Source organism: Centropristis striata, chromosome 12 (assembly GCF_030273125.1).
Source record: "Centropristis striata isolate RG_2023a ecotype Rhode Island chromosome 12, C.striata_1.0, whole genome shotgun sequence".
Classification (NCBI taxonomy): domain Eukaryota; kingdom Metazoa; phylum Chordata; class Actinopteri; order Perciformes; family Serranidae; genus Centropristis; species Centropristis striata.
This window is the reverse complement of record NC_081528.1, coordinates 36,499,201-36,521,951: the sequence shown is the minus strand read 5'-3', so window position 1 is coordinate 36,521,951 and position 22,751 is coordinate 36,499,201. Positions and strand designations below refer to the sequence as shown.

Below are 22,751 nucleotides of genomic sequence, written 5' to 3'. Positions count from 1 at the left end.
AATAGATTTTTGTAGCAGATAGAAATGAAATTCAAAAAGTATTTGAGAGCTTCTACAAATACTACAAAACGACGTGTACGCTTTCCAGGCTTCAATGGGTTAAGATAAAATGACTCCAATCCAAGGTTTTCAATTTTGGAATAGTTTCTTTTTAGAACTGGGACTTAACCAATAGGGAAAGCTGTGCAAATGACAAGCGACATCCAATCTTCTTGACATTTGCATGCCCTCACACTCTTTTTTATAAATCTTAAGCTGTCAGTATCTGTCAAAACACTTTGTACTTACTCTGCAAACCATCTGCTATCAGTGGCTCCTCTTGTTTGTCTTTTATTTAACGTATGTGCCATTAAAACCTTATACAATTTGGCAACAGCACACTCTTATTTCAGATCAGTAGGCTGTGATACAGGAAAATAAAACGGACCACTGTATACGTTTAAAAAAAAAAAAATCAATATCAATACAACAGAGAGAGGATAAAGTAGAAACAAAGACATGCTTGAACACACACACATGCGCACACACACTCTTTTTCATTACCTGGGGAACCATACAATACAGAGGAGTTGATTAGGATTGCCGACAAAAGGACAGTAGGCTCCAGCTGCCTCTCTGAATTCATTGTCATTAGCAGTGGAACACCAAGCCCTTTTCAAACTCATTAGTTGATAAAACAACCCTCTGATTTCCCATTAAAAAACCCATTCGTCCTCCCTGGCTGGCGATGCTCCCCCTCCACCGCAGCCCTGTGTTTCCACACCTTCAAACCCACCGTTCCCCAGACCGGGAGAGAACCGGCAGCTCTTTTGCGATTTTCTCAACAACTTTGTCCAGATTTGAATCATCGAAAAAGAAATACCTCTCAAACCAAAATTATGTTTACTGAATATTTACCCGGACAATTTTGTGACCTCCAAAAATGAACAATGCTTACTCAATATTTGTTTTCTGGAAGCTAAAAGATGTATAGCCTGCGCATGGAAAAGGGATAAACCTTGTACTACTTCACAGTGGCTAACAGGGAAGTCTTTCTACTTGGCTTTAGAAAAAATAAGCTACACCTCGAAAAACACGCTTGACAAGTTTTGGACAATCTGGAAGGTTTTCTGTAATTTCCTTGAGAAAAATGATATTGAAGTAGATGGCTGGAATGATGAGCTGAACTGAAGATTTATTTATCTTTTTATTTTATCTTGATTTAGCATACACATTTAGAGCTTTACGGACATGTATATGTATCTGTGTGTGTGTATAGATATAAGTATGTATATATTTATTTGCTTATTTTTTAATTTATTTATTTTGTGGTTATAAAGGCCCCCCCCCCTTCTCTCTCTCTCTTTCTTTCCCCAGTTATTTATTTATTTTTTATTTATTTATTTATTTTTTATCATAATTATTGCTATCATTATTGTTATTATTTTTTCTTGTATGTGCCTTCTTGTTCTATGTTGTTCACCGTTTGTAAATTAACAAAATGTGCAATAAACATATGTTTAAAAAAAAAATCTTGTCCAGATTTCCCCCAGATTGATTATTCAAGTCTATGGTTTCACGGCTAACAATTACAGCCATAATTGGGGGGGAAAAAAAAGCTTTACAAAGACCCAGAAGCACTGATATGGGCTGATTACTTATTTTGCATCTGCAAAATTTACAATTTGCTTTATTGTCGTGTTTGATTTCCACCTTTTGGTTAAAGGTTTTCCCCTCCCCCCTCCTGCGGGATTTGGAGCTGATTGGGTCTATTAAAGGACTGAAATAGAAAAAGCAATTGTGTGTGATGCATTTATTCTGTGACTGAGTTTCTTATGCACTTCATGCACAACCCCTGCATGCTTTTTTCAAAGTAATCAACTGATTCTTGAGCTAAAAGAGGAACCAAATCATTTCTGGTTTCCTGGCAGAATAACAATTTATTTAAATTTAGACAAAAAGGAAATACATATTTGTGCTTTGTGCAGTTTAATGAACAGCTTCTTGAATATACACTTTATACACTGTTTTATATATATATATATTCTTAATTGAATTATCACCACTTATTGAATATTAATAAATATCAAAGACCCATCCCTCCCCCCTGCACCCATTTGTACCCATAAGATAATCTAAAGGTGTAAAAAAACCCTTTTTTTCTTTAGAATTTTCAAAAAGATTCATTCAAAGATGCGCAGTGTCAAAATTCAAGTCTCATCCAGCCAGGATCAACATGGACTTCTCTGAACTCTCATCTTAAACAAAGGTCATGAACCCACAAGTACCAGCAGTGTTTTTGTCTCTGTTGTAATCCGAACGAATCAAACCAAGACATAAACGAGACGGCAATCGCAAACAACACCAGCCTGAATCCTCGCAGCTTAACCTCGTCTTTCGGCTTAATCACTCTCCGTCTGAGATCCTGAAGACGCACCTGAGCACAAAGTTTATAGCAACGGTTTTAAGAAGCACATTAGCCTCTTGACACATCTCCTCATTGTAATGTAGATCTGTCGGGCAGTTTTGGTTTCTGTGGAAAAAAACCTAAACTGTAACAACAGGGGGCAGCAGAGATCGTTTTACAAATTTGCATGGATGTCCTCGTGTCGCAGCACTTTATAGGTGATCCAGTAGAAGATGTTGAATATGAGGAAGCTCAAGGGAAAGACGGCTCTGGATATGGTGTCAATGCGCTTGGCCCGGTCCACAAAACGCTTGTGCAGCACCTCCCCGTCGTAGAAAGTAACCGGAGGCGGAGGAGGCGGAGGAGGGGTGAAGACGGTGGCGGCCTCCACAGCGGTGCCATCCTTGTTCTGCAGGCAGTGACCCAGTCCGTAACCCCGGAAGTAAAAACCACGGCTCTCCCTCACCAGTTCCTCCTCCTGTGGAGTCAAGCATAGGGGAAACAGATTGGTCTCTTGCTGTCAACAAGAATTAGCTTACAGCTTTTTACATTTCCTCTCGGTGGCTGATTCCCAAATGCATTCGGGATGCAGCGGCACAAAAGGGCAGCAGAGTGCAACAGAGGGAGAACGTCTGCAGGGAAAAAAGCAGGAAAATATGGATGGACTTCAGGAATTAAGGCTTTTAAATGCAGTAGATCAGCGGTTCCCAAACTTTTTTAGCCGTGCACCCCCTTCTATGTCCCAACCGTGTTGACGCACCCCAAATCCCCCACACCTTCAAAAAAACCAAAATGCAATAAGCTTTTTTATAGCCATATTAAAGGCAGCATGTTTAATCATGCTCAAATGACCAGAACACACATAATAAAATAATCACCATCACAACAATGCGGTCTCGCATTTGAATTAACCTGAAACAGTTTCAATATAATGCAACAAAGTTATGCACAAGTTTCCACTTTTAAGAGCAAAGAGGATGATGACAGGCTCAGGATCAGAGGCAGAAAGCGCATAAGTTGGGAAAATGTTATAATATTTTGAGCCACGTTGAACAAAAATTGCAGTAAGTTTAAATGAGCGTGGAGCTAAACAACCCGTCATCATAACAGGCTGGAAAAACGCTTCATTTTAAGGTAAAGTGCATTTTGAATAGCCTGCATTTATTTATTTAATATTACAGTATTTGATTTTACATTTTTAAAGGAAATGTTTATTTACACTTCTTTATTGTGTGGGGAAAAAAATGTAATTGTGTAATTATCAGACCGCCACAAAACAGGTACAAGCCCAAAACTTCCCGTGCCTCTCCAGTATTACCATTTCAGTACATTCAAGTCACAGAAGTAAGCGTTAGTTTCTGTGAGAAAGAGACTCTTCTCTCTAAAAAAACAAACAACCTTTGTTTGTGTACCGCCCATATCTACATTATTTAGCTGTCTAGTGGCCGTAGTCATTATAATGGAAGCCAAGGCGATGTGAGGATACAGAGTATAAACCAGACCTGGGCATTGGGCGGCCCGCATGAGGTTACCCAGAAATTAGAAATCAATACAACCACGGTGCTTTTATTTTGAAGGAGGTTTACGTACCCATCTGCAAAGACTCAACTCTTTAACTGATAGTTCACAAGATTTATTTAATATTGTAGCTCCATGAACATTGACTCCCGTTTCACACTGGACGGCGCCTTTTCAAAATAAAAGCATCACAACATTGTAAAACACCTAGACAATTTATAAACATGAAAAAATAAGCTATATAATACAAATACACCAATAGGAACCTTGCTAAAGGTAATTTACAGTTATAAATAGAATAGTGATATAGTGATTGGAGTATTTACTACTTTTATATTTGATTTACTCCACATCAACAGTCTTATCATAACATGTATTCTTATCAGTAGCAGCTCAAAACCAGATAATTTACTGTATTTTATAAAGCTATTAAATTAATTATAAGCAGAATTTAGTTCAGAGTTTTGGTCCGGCCCCTGCAACCTTCGTGGTATTGGTCATGTGGCCCCTTGGGGAAAATTAATTGCCCATCCCTGGTATAAACAATGACATCGTCCACTTAAGGAAACACAGAACTTTGACCCAGAAGAACAGAGTTTATGTCCCTAGTGAAAGCTAAAGTTAATGTTATGTTATGTTCCATTCGCTATTTTTTCGCCAAATTTGATTTTCCTAAGCCTAACCATTTGTTGCCTTATCTTAACCGAGTGGTTGTGTTGTCTCAACCTAAGCAAACTGTGACAATTTAATAAAGCTATTGACTCCTTTAAAGCTGTGGCTGCAGCGTTTAAATATAAGGTTAGGTATTGATCTTCTGCCACCACTATGGTAGCGAATTAAGGACACACTCCTGTGTCATATTAGAGGAAAAACATATATGGTTGTATGGGTTTTAGACTGGAAATAGATAGAACCGTCTGTTAAATTCACTAAGTTTGTCACCGTTGGCTCAATCTGGGTCGTTTTAAACATTAAAATATTAAATGCATTTACAGTATAGGAAATAAGCTTTTGTTTTCTCATGAAAACTAGTTTAATTATATTGTTATATTGATAACAAAGCCAGTTTTATCAAGACAGCAAGTCAATTATCTAGTTATCTTGAGATAAAAAGGTTTTCTCTCGAGATAACGACATAATTAACTTGTGATTTCGAGATAACGGCATTACAGAAATTATTGCAAGTGCGGCCATTCTCAGCTCCCATAAAAGCAGACAATTTTACTGTGAAAACATAATATTTTGGTAAAATTAATGGAATGATATCTTAATGCCACACGCTACAAATTACCCTGAAAGTAAAGTGATGTGTACATTTCAATTAACAGTGTAAAACCTTTCAACATTAGGCAAAAAAATACCTTAAATACTACAGAAACAAGCTGTTAAAAAAAGAAAGCCCCATAGATATAACTTACTGTCATTATATGAAATATCCCTAATAGCACATGAGAGGCAGAGACTGACTAAAACAGACACTGGCCCCAGATAAACTTTAATCTTTTTGAAGTTTTGATGACACAAAGAGGGGAATCAGAGGGCATCATCATTAGGAGGAAGAAAGGAAATTATAATTCTGGAAGTTAATCAAAAAATTAACCTCCATCTCTCCTTTCCAGCTCTTTTCAAAGTTGCAGAATGATAGACCTTTCAAAATGCCTATTAATAAAAAGTCATGATCTCAACCCCCGCCAAAAAAAACTTGCACTTGGCATTATGCTGTGATGAATGGCGGGGCACTTTTTTTTTTTTTTTTTTTTTTACAGTGAATGAGACACTGTTCCCGCCCTCTAAAGAGAATATTAATAGACATGCAGCTTAACTCTGACAGCCCTCTGACACTTTGAGAGATTCACTTTAGCAGGGGGAAAGCGAAGATGTGGGATCTAAATTGGATGATTAGTAGTCAGCGTGAAGTGTCCTGAAAGCTCTGATCCCTGCGTTGGTTCCTCTCTGGCTGACCCTGGCAGCTCTCTGGTCCTCTGCCGAACCTCCCGTCTCGGAGCTGGACAGCCTTGGCAGTGAGACACGACCAGCTCCTGACAAAAGGTCCAACGCTACTAAAGTATTTCACACCTGTCTCCACCTGTCTGCTACTGCACAGTATATTCACTCAATCCTTTACAACAGCTATTCTCGGGACCCCAATTGGGGTCGCGAGATGATTTCTGGGGGTCGCCAAATCATTTTGGAAGTCAGCTCTGTCTCCACTGTGTTAAAGTGTTCATGTGTTAATGTGTTTTAGTCTTTTTGGTCATTTAATGTCTTTTTTTTTGGGTCATTTTGTGTCTTTTTTTGTGTCTTTTTTTGATCATTTTGTGTCTTTTTGGTAATTTTGTTTCTTTTTTGGGTAATTTTGCGTCTTTTTTGGTCATTTTGTTTCTTTTATTGGTCATTGTTTATTTTTTTTTGTCATTTTGTGTCTTTTTTGGTCATTTTGTGTCTTTTTGTGTCATTTTGTTTCCTTTTTTTGATCATTTTGTGTCTTTTTTTGGTAATTTTGTTTCTTTTTTGGGTCATTTTGTGTCTTTTTTGGTCATTTTGTGGTCAAGTTGTGTCTTTTTTGGTCATTTTGTTTCCTTTTTTTGATCATTTTGTGTCGTTTTTGGTCATTTTGTGGTCAATTTGTGTCTTTTTTTGGTCATTTTGTTTCCTTTTTTTGACCATTTTGTCTTTTTTTTGGGTCATTTTGTGTCTTTTTTTGGTCATTTTGTTTCCTTTTTTGATCATTTTGTGTCTTTTTGGTAATTTTTTCTTTATTTGGGGTCATTTTGTGTCTTTTTTGGTCATTTTGTGTCTTTTTTGATCATTTTGTGGTCAATTTGTGTCTTTTTTGGTCATTTTGTGGTCAATTTGTGTCTTTTTTGGGTCATTTTGTTTCCTTTTTTTGACCATTTTGTCTTTTTTTTGGGTCATTTTGTGTCTTTTTGGTCATTTTGTGTCTTTTTTTGGTCATTTTGTGGTCAATTTGTGTCTTTTTTGGTCATTTTGTTTCCTTTTTTTGGTCATTTTTTTTCTTTTTTGGGTGATCTGAACTGTGCGTGTGAGATTGTGTTCAGTGAGCGGGGGTCACGGACAACATGCATGTTAAATTGGGGGTCGCGACTCAGAAAGGTTGAGAACTACTGCTTTACAAATCTCCTCCAACCTGTGATCACTGCCGACTGCCCTTTGCTTTAGCTTCACTGTTTAGCTAAAGACTGAACTTCAATCACTGTAAACCTCCTTCTTTGCCTGGTTGTGAGTCATTTTATGGTTTCTAACGATCTGTTGCCCCATTGACAAATTGCACCATACAGCAGAGGGATGAGGAGTTGTAGCTCTTTGTAGCTTAATTATCCCTCCTACTCCTTCCTAAACGATACAGTGCATCATGTGCTAAAGTCTAATGGTGCGTTTCTCTAAAGATAATAGGTGCTCATCGTCTGTTCTGTGATTTGTTGGCATAAGATCGGTTGAGACTGATGATTCTCCACAGAGCACAATGTGATAAAGTTACTGTGGGTGTTTGCAGAGAGTGATCATTGACAGAGGTTTCCTATTAAATGTAAATAATGCTAACAAGAATGTGAAAGGAAAAGCAATTGGGATATAAGCTTTCTAGCAAGAGTTCAAACAGATTGAAACCACTGTGATATCTGTTCTATTTTATAAATATGAAGCTTTCTCCAATGGTAACACATTTTATTTCTGTAGATGAAAGGTGCAGAACAGAATCTCACACGCACAGTTCAGATCACCCAAAAAAGAAACAAAATGACCAAAAAAAGGAAACAAAATGAACAAAAAAGACACAAATTGACCACAAAATGATCAAAAAAGACACAAAATGACCAAAAAAGACACAAAATGACCAAAAAAGACACAAATTGACCACAAAATGATCAAAAAAGACAAAATGACCAAAAAAGACACAAAATGATCAAAAAGAGACACAAAAAAAGACACAAAATGACCAAATAACACACAAAATGACAAAAAAAAAAATTAGTAATTTAGACTGAATAATCCTGTTATTTTTAGGGTAATTGTGTCTTTGTGACATTATGGTATTTCTTAATTAATTTTACATATATGTTTTTATTATATTTTTACAATTTTTACAAGTTTTGTACTATTCCTTGATTTACGGTAATTAAGTGTCTACTACGGTGATATGCAATTTTTTATTTTACACCCTATTTCTGATGCTATTTCAGTGTTTTACTGTAATTTCTACAAACATTTTCTACAGTGTATAAGCTTTCTTGCAAGAGTTCAAACAGATTGAAACCACTGTGATATCTGTTCTATTTCTAAATATGAAGCTTTCTCCAATGGTAACACATTTTATTTCTGTAGATGAAAGGTGCAGTACGTGATTCTAGAGAAAAGGAGTCAGTAATTGCTGAATCTCATTCCCATGTCGTCAATCAATTACTTTTCTCCAGAACTGCATACTGAACCTCTTTCAATAAACTAGTTGAAAAGATGTTAATGAACTGTTTAACCATAAACTGACAAAAAATGGACATATTAACACTAATAATCAGCTAAACAGTAAAAAAAAGTTGCTCATGGAGGCGACACATGCAGCCCCATGTGACCTTTTTAAAAGAAATAGGAGTAGCTTATTACAGAGCTTAAAATGTGTCTTACTAGTGCAAAGTAGTAAGATCTTCTCAATCTTTTTCTATTCCGATCATTCTAATACACAAATCATTTTACTGAAGTTGTGGCTATATTATGAAAATGTAGGTGGTATTTGGAAATGGTGTGAGAATGGTAGTCAAACGCTGCTTTGCTTCATCACAACAGTTTGTATTTCTGCAGCCTGAGGTCTTCTGGTTTCCATTTTTTAATTGACAATTACTCACTACCACCACCTGCTGCTATGAAGAGTTATTTCCTCTCATGCAGGCACAGAAAATACATCGTCACCTTCCTAAAATAAGTCATATTTTGACAAATTTTGCCTAAATCATCTCCTCATGATGCTGGTAAGATCGCCTGAAAAACATGAAAAATGACTTTGGTCATTATTTTAAGGGACTGTAGACGCTAGACATGCTAGCTGGCTATTGGCTGCAACAGTCTGTATGATGTGTTCAAGTTGAACTCTTTGATCTCGACAACAGGCAACATGAGGCAACACAACAGTCGGCCTTGGTCTCTCTGTAGTTCTTTGATGTCGGCTCGGTGTGTCTGGAGATTCTTTGCTTTGTTTATTCTGATTTGCCCGTCGGTGTGAATGGGGCCCTAAGCAAAATTCAGTTTCGGGGCCCTCTATTTCTGCCAATAATATTGATTGTTGATCATTCACACACCTACTACAAACTCATTGTGATTCTGGCAGTGTTTGTTTACATTATGCTATTGTCAGCCTGATATGTCTTCACACATTTAAGGGGGTGTCCCAGTTAATTACAGAAATAATACCAATGAATGAATGATGTCCAGGGTGTCACATGTGTTTTTTCACATTCAACTATAGAGTGACTTGGGGTTGATTTACACAACAATCCAAATGGTAAAGCATTATTTTTACTGTAAAAGTGTCATCTGGTTTATTATTTTTGAAAAACGTGAAAACCTTTATCTTGGCGTTGTTGACATAAAATTGTATTTTTGTACAATAATATATCTTTGATCATATAGAAAGCATCACTCATACATGCAAAATATTAAACAAAATATGTACATATTTTTTGTTAATTGCTCTTGGGGGCCCCCGAGTGGCCACGGGGCCCTAAGCAGTCGCTTAGTTCGCTTATGCCTTGGGCCGGCTCTGCAGCCTTCCATGACCTTATACAGCAGTAGTTCTCAAACTTTTTGAGTCGCAACCCCCAGTTTAACATGTATGTTGTCCGCGACCCCCGCTCACTGAACACAATCTCACACGCACAGTTCAGATCACCCAAAAAAGAAAGAAAATGACCGAAAAAAGGAAACAAAATGACCAAAAAAAGACACAAATTGACCACAAAATGATCAAAAAAGACACAAAATGACCAGAAAAGACACAAAATGATCCGAAAAAGAAACAAAATTACCAAAAAAGACACAAAATGATCAAAAAGAGACACAAAAAAAGACACAAAATGACCAAATAACACACAAAATGACATTAAGTGACCAAAAAGACTAAAACACATTAACACATGAACACTTTAACACAGTGGAGACAGAACTGACTTCCAAAATGATTTGGCGACCCCCAGAAATCATCTCGTGAGGACCCCAAGGTTGAGAATAGCTGCTATACAGAATAACATGTTACATATTATAGATGGAGGGATATCTTAGTAAATGCCAACATTCTTGGAGAGTGTCCTGGAAAAAAAGGAGATTAGAAGTTTGACAGGAAGAGAATAAGAGGATGAAATGTTGAATTTAAAGTGGTGTTAAAAACGGGTTACACATTGGGAGAGAGTAAAGGGCGAGAACTCGGTGTTAGTAACGTTGGCATAAAGGGTCAAAGGGTCAGAAAGAGATCAGCAGAAAGAGTAGGTTTGGATGTGGGAGAGGTGCCAGGATATTTTAAGGTTTGAGGTGAAAGTTGCATGACATAATCAATTTTTCAGACTGAGGGCATAGACAAAAATTGGGTTTGAAGGTCAGGGTTGACACAGGGTTCAATCTTTTACCCTGTCACAGGCGCTGCAGTGCTGATTCAGGTTCCTGTAGGTTGAGTTGTTACCCGGGATGTCATTCGCTTTCCGCAACGACTCAACACTCCCAGGCTGACTGGCAAACACCTCCATTGGAGAGGAGAGTAGACAAATTGAATTCTCAAAAAAAGACACAAAAAAGACACAAAACAGACACAAGATGACCAAAAAAGACACAAAATGACCAAAAAAGACACAAAAATGACCAAAGAAAGGAAACAAAATGACCAAAAAGACACAAAATTACCAAAAAAGACACAAAATTACCCAAAAAAGAAACAAAATCACCAAAAAAAGACACAAAATGACTAAAAAAAGACACAAAATGACCAAAGAAAGGAAACAAAATGACCAAAAAAGACACAAATTGACCACAAAATGATAAAAAAAGACACAAAAAAAGACACAAATTGACCACAAAATGATAAAAAAAAGACACAAAAGGACCAAAAAGACACAAATTGACCACAAAATGATCAAAAAAAGACACAAAAAAAGACACAAATTGACCACAAAATTATAAAAAAAGACACAAAAGGACCAAAAAAGACACAAAAATGACCAAAGGAAGGAAACAAAATGACCAAAAAAGACACAAATTGACCACAAAATGATAAAAAAAAAAAGACACAAAAGGACCAAAGAAGTCATTCGCTTTCCGCAATGACTCAACACTCCCAGGCTGACTGGCAAACACCTCCATTGGAGAGGAGAGTAGACAAATTGAATTCTCAAAAAAAGACACAAAAAAAGACACAAAAAAGACACAAAATGACCAAAAAAAGACACAAAATGACAAAATAGACACAAAAATGACCAAAGAAAGGAAACAAAATGACCAAAAAAGACACAAATTGACCACAAAATGATAAAAAAAAGACACAAAAGGACCAAAAAAGTAATTCGCTTTCCGCAACGACTCAACACTCCAGGCTGACTGGCAAACACCTCCATTGGAGAGGAGAGTAGACAAATTGAATTCTCAAAAAAAGACACAAAAAAAGACACAAAATGACCAAAAAAGACACAAAATGACCAAAAAAGACACAAAAATGACCAAAGAAAGGAAACAAAATGACCAAAAAGACACAAAATTACCCAAAAAAGAAACAAAATCACAAAAAAAAGACACAAAATGACTAAAAAAAGACACAAAATGACCAAAGAAAGGAAACAAAATGACCAAAAAAGACACAAATTGACCACAAAATGATAAAAAAAGACACAAAAAAGATACATTGACCACAAAATGATAAAAAAAAAGACACAAAAGGACCAAAAAGACACAAATTGACCACAAAAAGACACAAAAAAAGACACAAATTGACCACAAAATTATAAAAAAAGACACAAAAGGACCAAAAAAGACACAAAATGACCAAAAAAGACACAAAATGACCAAAAAAGACACAAAAATGACCAAAGAAAGGAAACAAAATGACCAAAAAAGACACAAATTGACCACAAAATGACCAAAAAAGACACAAATTGACCACAAAATGATAAAAAAAAGACACAAAAGGACCAAAAAAGTCATTCGCTTTCCGCAACGACTCAACACTCCCAGGCTGACTGGCAAACACCTCCATTGGAGAGGAGAGTAGACAAATTGAAGTAAAAGTTATTGCTGCTTATTTCATCTTCAGTTGTAAAAAGCAAAGAGTTTGGTCGTCTCTTGTAAGAGAAATTCTTTGCTGTTGAATTTATAATTTGTTTTGGACATGGGTTTTCGCTTATTTTTCTGGGAACAAGAATTCCCCCTGCTTCATTAAAAATGAGAACCTTACCTGTTCCATGCCAAAAATACAGTGATTAAAGATGCAAACTTCAAATTCGAACAACAAACTCAAGCAGAAGCTCTCAGCTTTTAATTAAAGAGGCACTGCGAGTGTGATAATACAGGACATTATCTGTGCCTGTTTGTTTAGGGAACTGGCTTTGAAGACGAATAAAGAATCCTCAAGGAGCCTGTTCAAGTTATTTCTGTAAATACTATAAATGGAAACTATTTTTTTTTCATGATTTTGAAGCCTGTGTGGATGTACTTGATATCTAGAGCAGTAGTTCTCAACCTTTTTGAGTCGTGACCCCCAATTTAACATGCATGTTGTCCCCGACCCTCGATCACTGAACACAATCTCACACGCACAGTTCAGATCACCCAAAAAAGACACAAAATGACCAAAGAAAGGAAACAAAATGACCAAAAAAGGAAACAAAATGACCAAAAAGAAACAAAATCACCAAAAAAGAAACAAAATCACCAAAAAAAGACACAAAATTACTAAAATAAGACACAAAATGACCAAAGAAAGGAAAAAAAATGACCAAAAAAGACACAAATTGACCACAAAATAATAATAAAAAAGACACAAAAGGACCAAAAAAGACACAAATTGACCACAAAATGATGAAAAAAAGACACAAAAAGACCACAAAATGACCAAAAAAAGACACAAAAAGACACAAAATGACCAAAAAAAGACACAAAATGACAAAAAGAGACACAAAATGACAAAAAGAGACACAAAAATGACCAAATAAATGAAACAAAATGACCAAAAAAGACACAAATTGACCACAAATTGACCACAAAATGACCAAAAAAAGACAATAACACCTTAACACAGTGGAGACAGAGCTGACTTCCAAAATGATTTGGTGACCCCCAGAAATCATCTCGCAACCCCAAAGTTGAGAATATGATCAAAAAAAGACACAAAAAAAGACACAAAATGACCAAAAAACACACAAAATGACCAAAAAACACACAAAATTACCAAAAAAAGACACAAAATAACCAAAAAAGACACAAATTGACCACAAATTGATCAAAAAAAGACACAAAATGACCAAAAAAGAGTGACCTAAAAGACTAAAACACTTTAACACAGTGGAGACAGAGCTGACTTCCAAAATGATTTGGAGACCCCCAGAAATCATCTCGCGACCCCAATTGGGGTCCCGACCCCAAGGTTGAGAACAGCTGCTCTAGAGAACACCAGAGATGTCAAACACAAAGCTGAAGGTGCATTGATTAAACCTGGTCAGTCTGGGATTTGAACCCTCCATCAGATTCCCAACCTCTCCCCAGTGGAACACATCAACAGCTCTGGGATGGATAGTTTGTGACCTCAGACTCCTCAGTGGGAGTAATTGTGCAGCTGATGTGGACGGGGAAGTCTCTCATCATTTTCTCACTCCAGTATGGATGCTGGAGGGCAGACTGCCCAGTAAATCTGCTGGACTCTTCTGCCTTTACAGGGAACTTTGCCATGAATCTGGGAAGTTGCCCAGCCAGTGAGCTGTTTAATGGGATTTCCAAGATGTCCTGTCTGATTCTCTTGAGGCAAACCTTTTTTTTTTTTGTGTCACGCATGGTCTCTAACCCCTCTGTAAACGCTGTTTATGTTAACTTACAAGCCGTTTGCCTTGATAATTTTTGGACATCTATTTGGATGCCAAGATTTAAAAATAAAAAAGAATGTTTAAATGTGATACAGAAATATTTGAGATTCCTTACATGATTTTTTACCTAAAACGATGGCAAAAAATGTAAACCTTAACAGTATTCTTACATTCTTATATCATTTTTAAGAACACTTTAAATATATTCCAGCATTAGGAGAGACCATTATAAAGAAAATCAGCCTCTAAATGCCTGAAACCTGCATTCTTTCTAAAGGCCATCAGGGTACAACTCCACCGGAAGTCCTGTTGCATAGAAAACTATGAGAAAATCAACCTACTTCTCACTTGATTTAGTACCTCATTGAATCTTTTCTTACTGGGTTTATAGTCTCAAATGAGTTTCAAGTCTTCTTCAATACAGCACATTTTGTAAAGTATGGTCCCATTTAGAGGAAATAGCCGATTAAAGTTGTAACGTGTGTACATCTAAATAGCTGTGAACTTGTTTTTGGGTGTTTTCCATGGTTTTGTCTTAGACATTTTGACTTTTCAGTGTTTATGAAAGTTATTGTATTTTTGGTGGCCTAAAAATTCTCTATTCAGCATTTGGCTGTACTTAAATACACTCTTATCAGAGATATAAGTATGTGCTATTTAAGTTTCCACACTGGGACGTGGATGTGCACTGATTTACAGAATTATTTCACAATTTAAGTGGGATAATGTATTTTTGGCTCTGTGACATCACATGAAGGACATCAAAGTTGTAATTGCACCATTTAGGTGACTACACTGCAAAAAGCCAACTTGTATTTTTTGGCCTAAAACAGATTTAAGTTGGTAAAACTTGGAAATATAAATTATTGACATTTAGGGCAATAATGTAAGTTAGCACAATAAAGGAAGCCAGTTGTCTGCTCAAAAACAAGTTGGTGAGTTGTTGTTAACTATATCTTTATGTTGGGGTTCACAACAAGGGACAAAAGTTATATTTGTTTGTTGTGAATTGCTGGAACACGGCGAAATTCGGTCATTAGCGAAAGCTAGCGGCTAACTGATGCTAGCGGCTAACTGATGCTAGCGGCTAACTGACGCTAGCGGCGTTGCTTTTTACAGCTACAAGAGTAGCCATTAGCGTATCAATGCTAACTCAAAATTGTGGTCGACTCATGAAAGATTATGTTAACATTTGTTAGTTTCAAGTATTCTTCAATACAATCTGATGTTAATTGTATAAATAATGGTCACATTTAGAAGAAAATGGATGATGAAGCAGGGTACGATCCAGTCTAAATATGGTTTCTTCCGGTTTCAAAAAACAAAGAAGGAGACGGACATAAAGCAAGATGGCAATAGCTGTAACGGCGAACTTGATGCTTCAAACAGGTAGTCCACAAACCAATGGGTGACGTCACAGTGTGAATGTGGGGTTAGGGGATCCCCCCCTCCAGGGGTTGGGAAGATGGGCTGTTACTGTGTCAAAAGTAGTAACAGAGAAAAAAGCACCACAAAGCCTCTTCACAGGTCAGTGATCACCACAAAACATGAGCTGAACTGAAATGAGGATCTGCCTCATGTAATACGACAGCCAGCTGTAGCGTGTTGATGTTGTCAGTTTGTGGATATACAGCATCGCACAATAACAAGAGGCCTAAGTCAACATTATAGAGGCTGACAAGGACTGGAGAGTGTGTGTGTGTGTGTGTGTGTGTTCTTGTACTTCCTACATAGTGAAGACCAGAACATGTTTTTAACCAACAGAGTGAGGACATTTCAGCCGGTCCTCACTTTAAAGGCTTTTTTTAGATTTCAGACTTTGTTTAAGAGGTTACATGATAATGCTAATTAACTGAAACTGTATTGTGTGGTTACAAAACAAACTAAAATTATAGTGAAAATGTCCTTCGTTTTCGTCTTTGTCAACTTTTTTCATACATAATGAAGATGGATAAGGCAAAGGAAATAAAGGCAAAATTTACTGTGACCTCTTTTAATATCCCACCCAACAAATACCCCATTACAAAAAACTACAACTAATAAATACTAAACTAAAACTAGCAAACTTACTCTAAAAACTCATTAAAACTAGACTTTGTTTTAAGGGTTAAAGGTTACATGATAATGATAATTAACTGAAACTGTATTGTGTGGTTACAAAACTAACTAAAATTACAGTGAAAATGTCCTTTGTTTTCGTCTTTGTCAAATTTTTTCATACATAATTAAAGATGGATAAGACAAAGGAAATAAAGGCAAAATTTACGGTGACCTCTTTTAATCTCCCACCCAACAAATACCCCATTACAAAAAACTAAAACTGAAGCATCTCAAAAAAAAAAAAAAATACTAAACTAAAACTAGCAAACTCACTCTAAAAACTCATTAAAACTAACTGAATTTGAAAACAAAAATTCACAACAAAATTAATGAAAAATCCAAAACTATTATAACCTCGATAGAGAATTCACTGTTACAATGAGGGTCCTCACAAAGACAGAAGTACAAGAATGAACTGTCTGTGTGTCTGTTTGTATTTTCAGGATATTCCACATTTTATAGGTTTTAGCATGTGTGTGATTTACTTACTATTCTTTGCTGCCGCTGCTTTTTCCTCAGCCTGATGAACTCCTTGTGTTGCCTTGAGACAAAGTTAACTGCTGCGTACTCCAACAGGGCAGCGAACACAAACAGAAGGCACACCGCCATCCAGATGTCGATGGCCTTCACATAGGACACCTGGGAAACACACACAAGGTCACACAGTCATCAACAGCCAATCAATGAGGCTAAAAGATAACCTGTGGGTTGTTCACAATCTCCCCCATTCCTCGGCTCTGCACTGTAAAAAAAACCCTGTTGTTTTTACGGTAAAAACCTGGCAGCTGTGGTTGCCAGAAATTTACCATAATAAATACGGTGCAACTTTTTCTAATATTACGGTAAAATGATATTAGCACTGTTGATTTCATGTTTAAGATTGCCATTTTATTCCATATTTTACTGTAAAAAAGAAAAAGTTTTTCAATCAAAAGAAACTCTGTTCTGCCATATAATTGACAAGAAAATACTAATACTAATTATAATTATAAATGCAGCATAATACAAAGATTTTAACATTAAATATCACAGTATATTTCTGTTAGAGATATGGTGTTTAGTACATTTAAAAGTGAGAAAAAGTATTTTTACAAAAAATAAATGCAAAAATTATAGTGATGGCTTGTATATATATTACAATATATTTTGTTACAAACAAGGTGCCAGTGTATTTTACAGTGGAGTTATGTATTTAAAAATAACAAAACAATTTTGGCTGATAAATATATTTACAGTGTTTCATTGTTACTGAAACTGAATTAACTCATTTATCATTTTACGGTATTTTACTGTCATGGTTTAGCAGTTTTTCGCCGTAAAATCTACAGACATTTTTTACAGTGTGGCACGTAATGACATACATCTTCAGGGTGGTCTGGCATTGAAATGAGTCAGTGGGATGTGGGCAGTTGACACATAGCCGTGAGACAGGTCATGGCTCAGGACTCGAGGCGAGCCCCGGCCCGGGTCGCTCATGAGAGAAAATATGTCACAGCACATAAACAACGCCCACTGAGCAGGCATTGTGTGGAAACTTCACTCAATTTAGCAGCAGTTTACTATCTGTTACGGATACATGCATGAACAACCTGGTCTCACAGAAATCCGTGAAATAGCCACGGATTTCGCTTAACTCAAAATCCGTGGAATAGCCACGGATTCGCTCAAATTTCCGTGAAACTGACACGGATTTCGCTACAATGCAAATTAATGACATATGACATAATGACAATGTCATATCCCGTGGCTATTCCATGGATATTTGTTCCTATTGGTTTGTTCCAAGTCACGTGACTTTCAAGGTCCCGGCGGTCAGAACAAAAAACATGGCGGACAGTTCTCTCATTTTCAGTGAAAAATCAATATTTTGACTTAGTTTTTGCATAAAAATGGATTTTGATCACATTTGTAGCGAGAAATATATGTTTTATTTTCTAAATCTTCACTCAGTGAATGTACATAATCACTTTGTATGTTGGAATAGCCACAGATTTTGAGTTAAACGAAATCCGTGGCTATTTCACGGATTTCTGTGAGATCATGTTGGCATGAAAGTGAGGAGGAAAAAAATATATCCGTCTATATCCGTCTGGTACGAAATCTGGAAACACCTCAGCTGTGTTTTAATCAACACTTCACTGCATTATTGCAAATACTAGAGCTGTCTTGGTCCTTTTTCACTGTGTTAACAAGTCTTCTTTGACTGTGTTAACCCTTTATCAGGCACTCATTGAAATACTTGGAAATTCACATTTCAACCCTAAAGTGTCATTGCAGGACACTACAAGACGTTTTTACTTTTGTGACATTTTTAAAAATATTAAATTTTTGCTGGAGCTGATACTATTCTAGCATGGCAAACAATGGCAGATAAGATCAAGGAATTGCTGTAATCAATATTCTTATTTGCATTACCGGTACTTGAACATGGTCTCTCATGTCCTGTAAGAGTTTTATAGAGATCCAAGTTGGGGGGGTGGGGGTCGTCGCCTGGTCCCTTTTATTTTTAATTTTAATTTTTTCCTATTTATTTTTTTTTCTTTTTTTTTCTATTTATTTCATTATTATTATTACTATTATTTTCAATTTGATTGTAATGTACCTTTTAATTTTATCGGACTGCTGTACTTGTTCTGTCTTTAAAAGCAATAAAAAAGTTGTTCACAAAAAAAAAAAAAAAAATTAAATTTTTATGTTGAAAATCAAGGACAATGAAGTGACCATATATGGTTCCTTTTTAAAAAAGGTGTATGTAAATATAGGAAAGACACATATAAACTTAAAGGAACATTCATTTTTATGTTGTTAAATGTTTTATGGGACATTTATAACAAATGTATATATGTATATATTTGGTATTTATGTGATATATAACAATATAACGTATAAAATATAATATATAATGTCGGTCCGGTAGCAGGAGGTGTAAAAAAGCTGTACTTCGCGCGTCCAGTGAAAGAGGGAAATTAGAAAGGCTCATGGCTGCTGCTGATTGGTCCGATGGTGTGATGTCACTATCTGTGACATAGCCTAATATTTGCTGATTGGCTGAGAGAAGTCACAAGGTTCTCCGACCTCACTGGGCTGCATAGCAACAGCATTTTGGATTACCGCGGAAGTGACCATATATAGTTCCTTACCGGATAAAGGGTTAATATGCCATTTAACAACTTCTGACTATGTTTTCTAAAAATCTTTCTCCAATTTAATTGGTTGAAAAAACTATTATACACCCCTTCCTTCCATGATTTTTCTTAAATTGTTTTATTTTATTTTAAAACATTCAGGCAGTGGCTGCATTTATGGTAACCACGAGTGTTCAAGGACAAAGGAAAAGTCTACCAAATGTAAAAAGTGTAGACTTTTGGTACTCCAGCTACTAAATGTAAACCTAGAACTGTATTATACACTATTCAGTCAGTCTGAATCACAAGCGGCCAGAATATAATATATATATAATATGTTTTTGTCATTTGCCTGTAACGTCGTAATTTTAGAGCAGCAATCAGCCTTCTTCAGTTTCAAGATAGACACTCATTACTTGCAAATTTGAGTTAATTTCTCGAGGAACCGGACTGAAACTGTTGCTGTCATTTGTTTTACGAAATTCTGTTATATTCTGTTGTCAAATACTTTTAACTTTAACCCCTTCAGGCCTCAAAAAACCTTTTAAAATGAAACAATTTAAGAAGGAATAACTCACATCCACACCATGATCTGAACCCTTGTGTGGACATCTACTTGTTTTATGGGGACATATGATATATATACATATATACATACTTTGTGTTCATGCATTTGGGTATCTGGAGCACCTACCAACCCACAGACTGTGAAATAAAACAACCCAGTCATTTTTTGTGGGCTGCTGAGCTCATAAAACATGGAATTCAAAAGCCATTCAGCTTTGGCTCCCTTTCCTATTTTACATGCAGCCTCATGAGAATAAACCGCCCCCATCTCCGTATCTCCACCATGGCTTGAGCACATAGGAGATATGGCTTTGTGACAGAAAGCCTTCTGCCAGAAAGAAGTAGTAGTAGTGGTAGTAGATGTAGTAGTAGTGCTTGTTTTGAGCCAACAACGTTGGCTACAAGTGATTGTACATCACAAAGCACGGCAGGGAAAATACATTGTTTCTGTAATATCTCCCTGTGGCTATTTCTGCTTGTTCTGTCCTGCACTATGCATTATTTGTAGGCTTGTTTTAATGCAGAATATTCACTAATAAAGCTCTTTTAACTTGGTGATAAACACACAGAAAATGTTGGATTTTCACCAGCAGTAACTTAAAACAACTACGACACAGCCGAAATCCAACATGAAGCAGTAAAATAAATCAGATATCTGAAAGTACAAGCAGGACGCAGGAGAGAAACCCGAATTCAAACAACAGAGATTCAGTTAGAAGCTACAGTACAGCTGAAGTACTGAGAACTGAAATAGGGTCCGTGGTTAACACAAGCTTAAGAGATGTTTTTTTGTTTTTTTTTGTACGACATAAAATACGTTAGTAAAGCCCCACACTCCGCCTTACGGCCTATAGTCATGTTTTTCAGTGCTCTCACAAACTTTTGTACATTAGGATAATAAACAATTTATTCGCTAGCTTGTCAAACAACAGATTAAGTGACGTTCAAGTCATGCAACCATGGTGTAGTTCTCTATAGCAGCTATTCTCAACTTTGGGGTCGAGACCCCAATTGGGGTCGCGTGATGGTTTCTGGGGGTCGCCAAATCATTTTAGAAGTCAGCTCTGTCTCCACTGTGTTAAAGTGTTCATGTGTTAATGTGTTTTAGTCTTTCTGGTTACTTAATGTCTTTTTTCGGGTTATTTTGTGTGTTTTTTGGTCATTTTGTGTGTTTTTTTGGTAATTTTGTGTCTTTTTTTGATCATTTTGTGGTCAATTGGTGACTTTTTTGGTAATTTTGTTTCTTTTTTGGTCATTTTGTGTCTTTTTTGGTAATGTGTCTTTTTTTGGTCATTTTGTGGTCAATTTGTGTCTTTTTTGGTAATTTTGTTTCCCTTTTTAGGTCATTTTTTCTTTTTTGGGTGATCTGAACTGTGCGTGTGAGATTCTGTTCAGTGAGCGGGGGTCGCGGACAACATGCATGTTAAATTGGGGGTCGCGACTCAAAAAGGTTGAGAACTACTGCTCTATAGCATGTTAGCTTTTTACTTCTGTTGGCTGCATTAACACTTCAAACATCATGAAAGTGGTGTTCATTTGTGAAGATTATGCTGCTGAACAAAATGCTTAACAATGCTTATTTTCTGCAATGATCTTAAATCCAATGCAAAAAATCTGATAGGCTAATTCTCATAGACCCCTATGGCAACGCTAACTTCCAGGTTGGCCTAAAAAAATACGTAATTTCGCTCTCTGAGCTGACGGATAAGACTGAGATTGTACTGGGCAACGTCCAAGTGTGAATGTATACAGGACATTCCAGAAATAGAGAACCTCGCTTTCAGCAATTATTTCCCCTTTAATAAAGTAAAAAAAAAAAAAAAAGAAAGGAAAAAGAAACTTCCTCAGGGAGGGTCAAAATGCACACAGGGCAATCAAGCTCCATAGTACAGCCCTCAGTGAGAAGTGCTGTTGCTATGGTTACCAGCAATCTAATATACCTTGTGCACTGATTTAGAACGTCGGTTAAACTCTCGGCCGGTCTTCTATCGTCGAGGTATTCTAAAACACATTTAGAGCCAATCAGGGAAAAGTATTTACTGTCACGATGGTATACTGTCTCTCCTCTCCTCTCCTCTCCTCTCCTCTCCTCTCCTCTCCTCTCCTCTCCTCTCCTCTCCTCTCCTCTCCTCTCCTCTCCTCTCCTCTCCTCCTCTTCCTCTTCTTCTTCCTCCAGGGGTCTCAAACTCAAATTACCTGGGGGCCGCTGGAGGCAGTATCAAAATGACCAAAAGAAGAAACAAAATTACAAAAAAAAGACACAAAATGATAGAAAGAAAACTAAATTACTTAAAAAAAGACACAAAATGACAGAAAAAAACTAAATTACTTGAAAAAAAAGACACAAAATGACAGAAAAAAAACTAAATTACTTGAAAAAAAGACACAAAATGATAGAAAGAAAACTAAATTACTTAAAAACAGAAACAAAATGACAAAAAAATTCACAGAATTATCAAAAAAGACACAAAATGACCAAATATGACAGAATTCCTTCTCCTCCTCCTCTCCTCTCCTCTCCTCTCCTCTCCTCTCCTCTCCTCTCCTCCTCCTCCTCTCCTCTCCTCTCCTCTGCCCTGCATGTCTTTCACATGCCAGTGTCCTCACCCCACCTGGCCCTTGTTTGTCTGCTCCCTCGTTAATCTCTAGCTTTGTCCTAAATCAGGAACTGCCTCATGCAAACTCAGCATTTCATGACTAAATTCGCTCTAATAGTTCGCTCATCCTTTTTTCCAAAGCTCCCCCCAAATGCCTCCTTTACCCAACTTTACAGACACCACCAGACCATATACCATATATTTTGCAGTCCTCAGTAATTATGCACTAAATCTACGCACGACACTTTGCTATGTTATTAATATTATTACTATTATTATTATTATTATTATATATACTGTTGCTGCCATTACTATTATTACTATATACTGTAATATACTACTATTATTATTATACCGGCCTTATTTATTATTATTATATATTATATATCATTATTTTATT

At 36.5% G+C, this 22,751-nt stretch overlaps 1 protein-coding gene across 2 annotated transcripts in view; it reads right to left on the bottom strand.

The window, feature by feature from the left end:
- Positions 1–1,775: 1,775 nt before the first annotated feature.
- glra4a (glycine receptor, alpha 4a) overlaps positions 1,776–22,751 on the bottom strand; it is a 97,697-nt gene continuing 76,721 nt past the window's right edge. The window contains exons 8-10 of one of the 2 annotated variants that reach the window (XM_059346153.1): positions 16,552–16,701; positions 10,531–10,626; positions 1,776–2,864 (exon numbers count right to left, since the gene is read on the bottom strand). In XM_059346153.1, coding sequence (XP_059202136.1) covers positions 2,562–2,864; positions 10,531–10,626; positions 16,552–16,701 — 549 coding nt within the window. In that variant the 3' untranslated portion in view covers positions 1,776–2,561. The remainder of the gene's footprint in view (positions 2,865–10,530; positions 10,627–16,551; positions 16,702–22,751) is intronic. The other variant, XM_059346152.1, reaches the window with a different exon arrangement.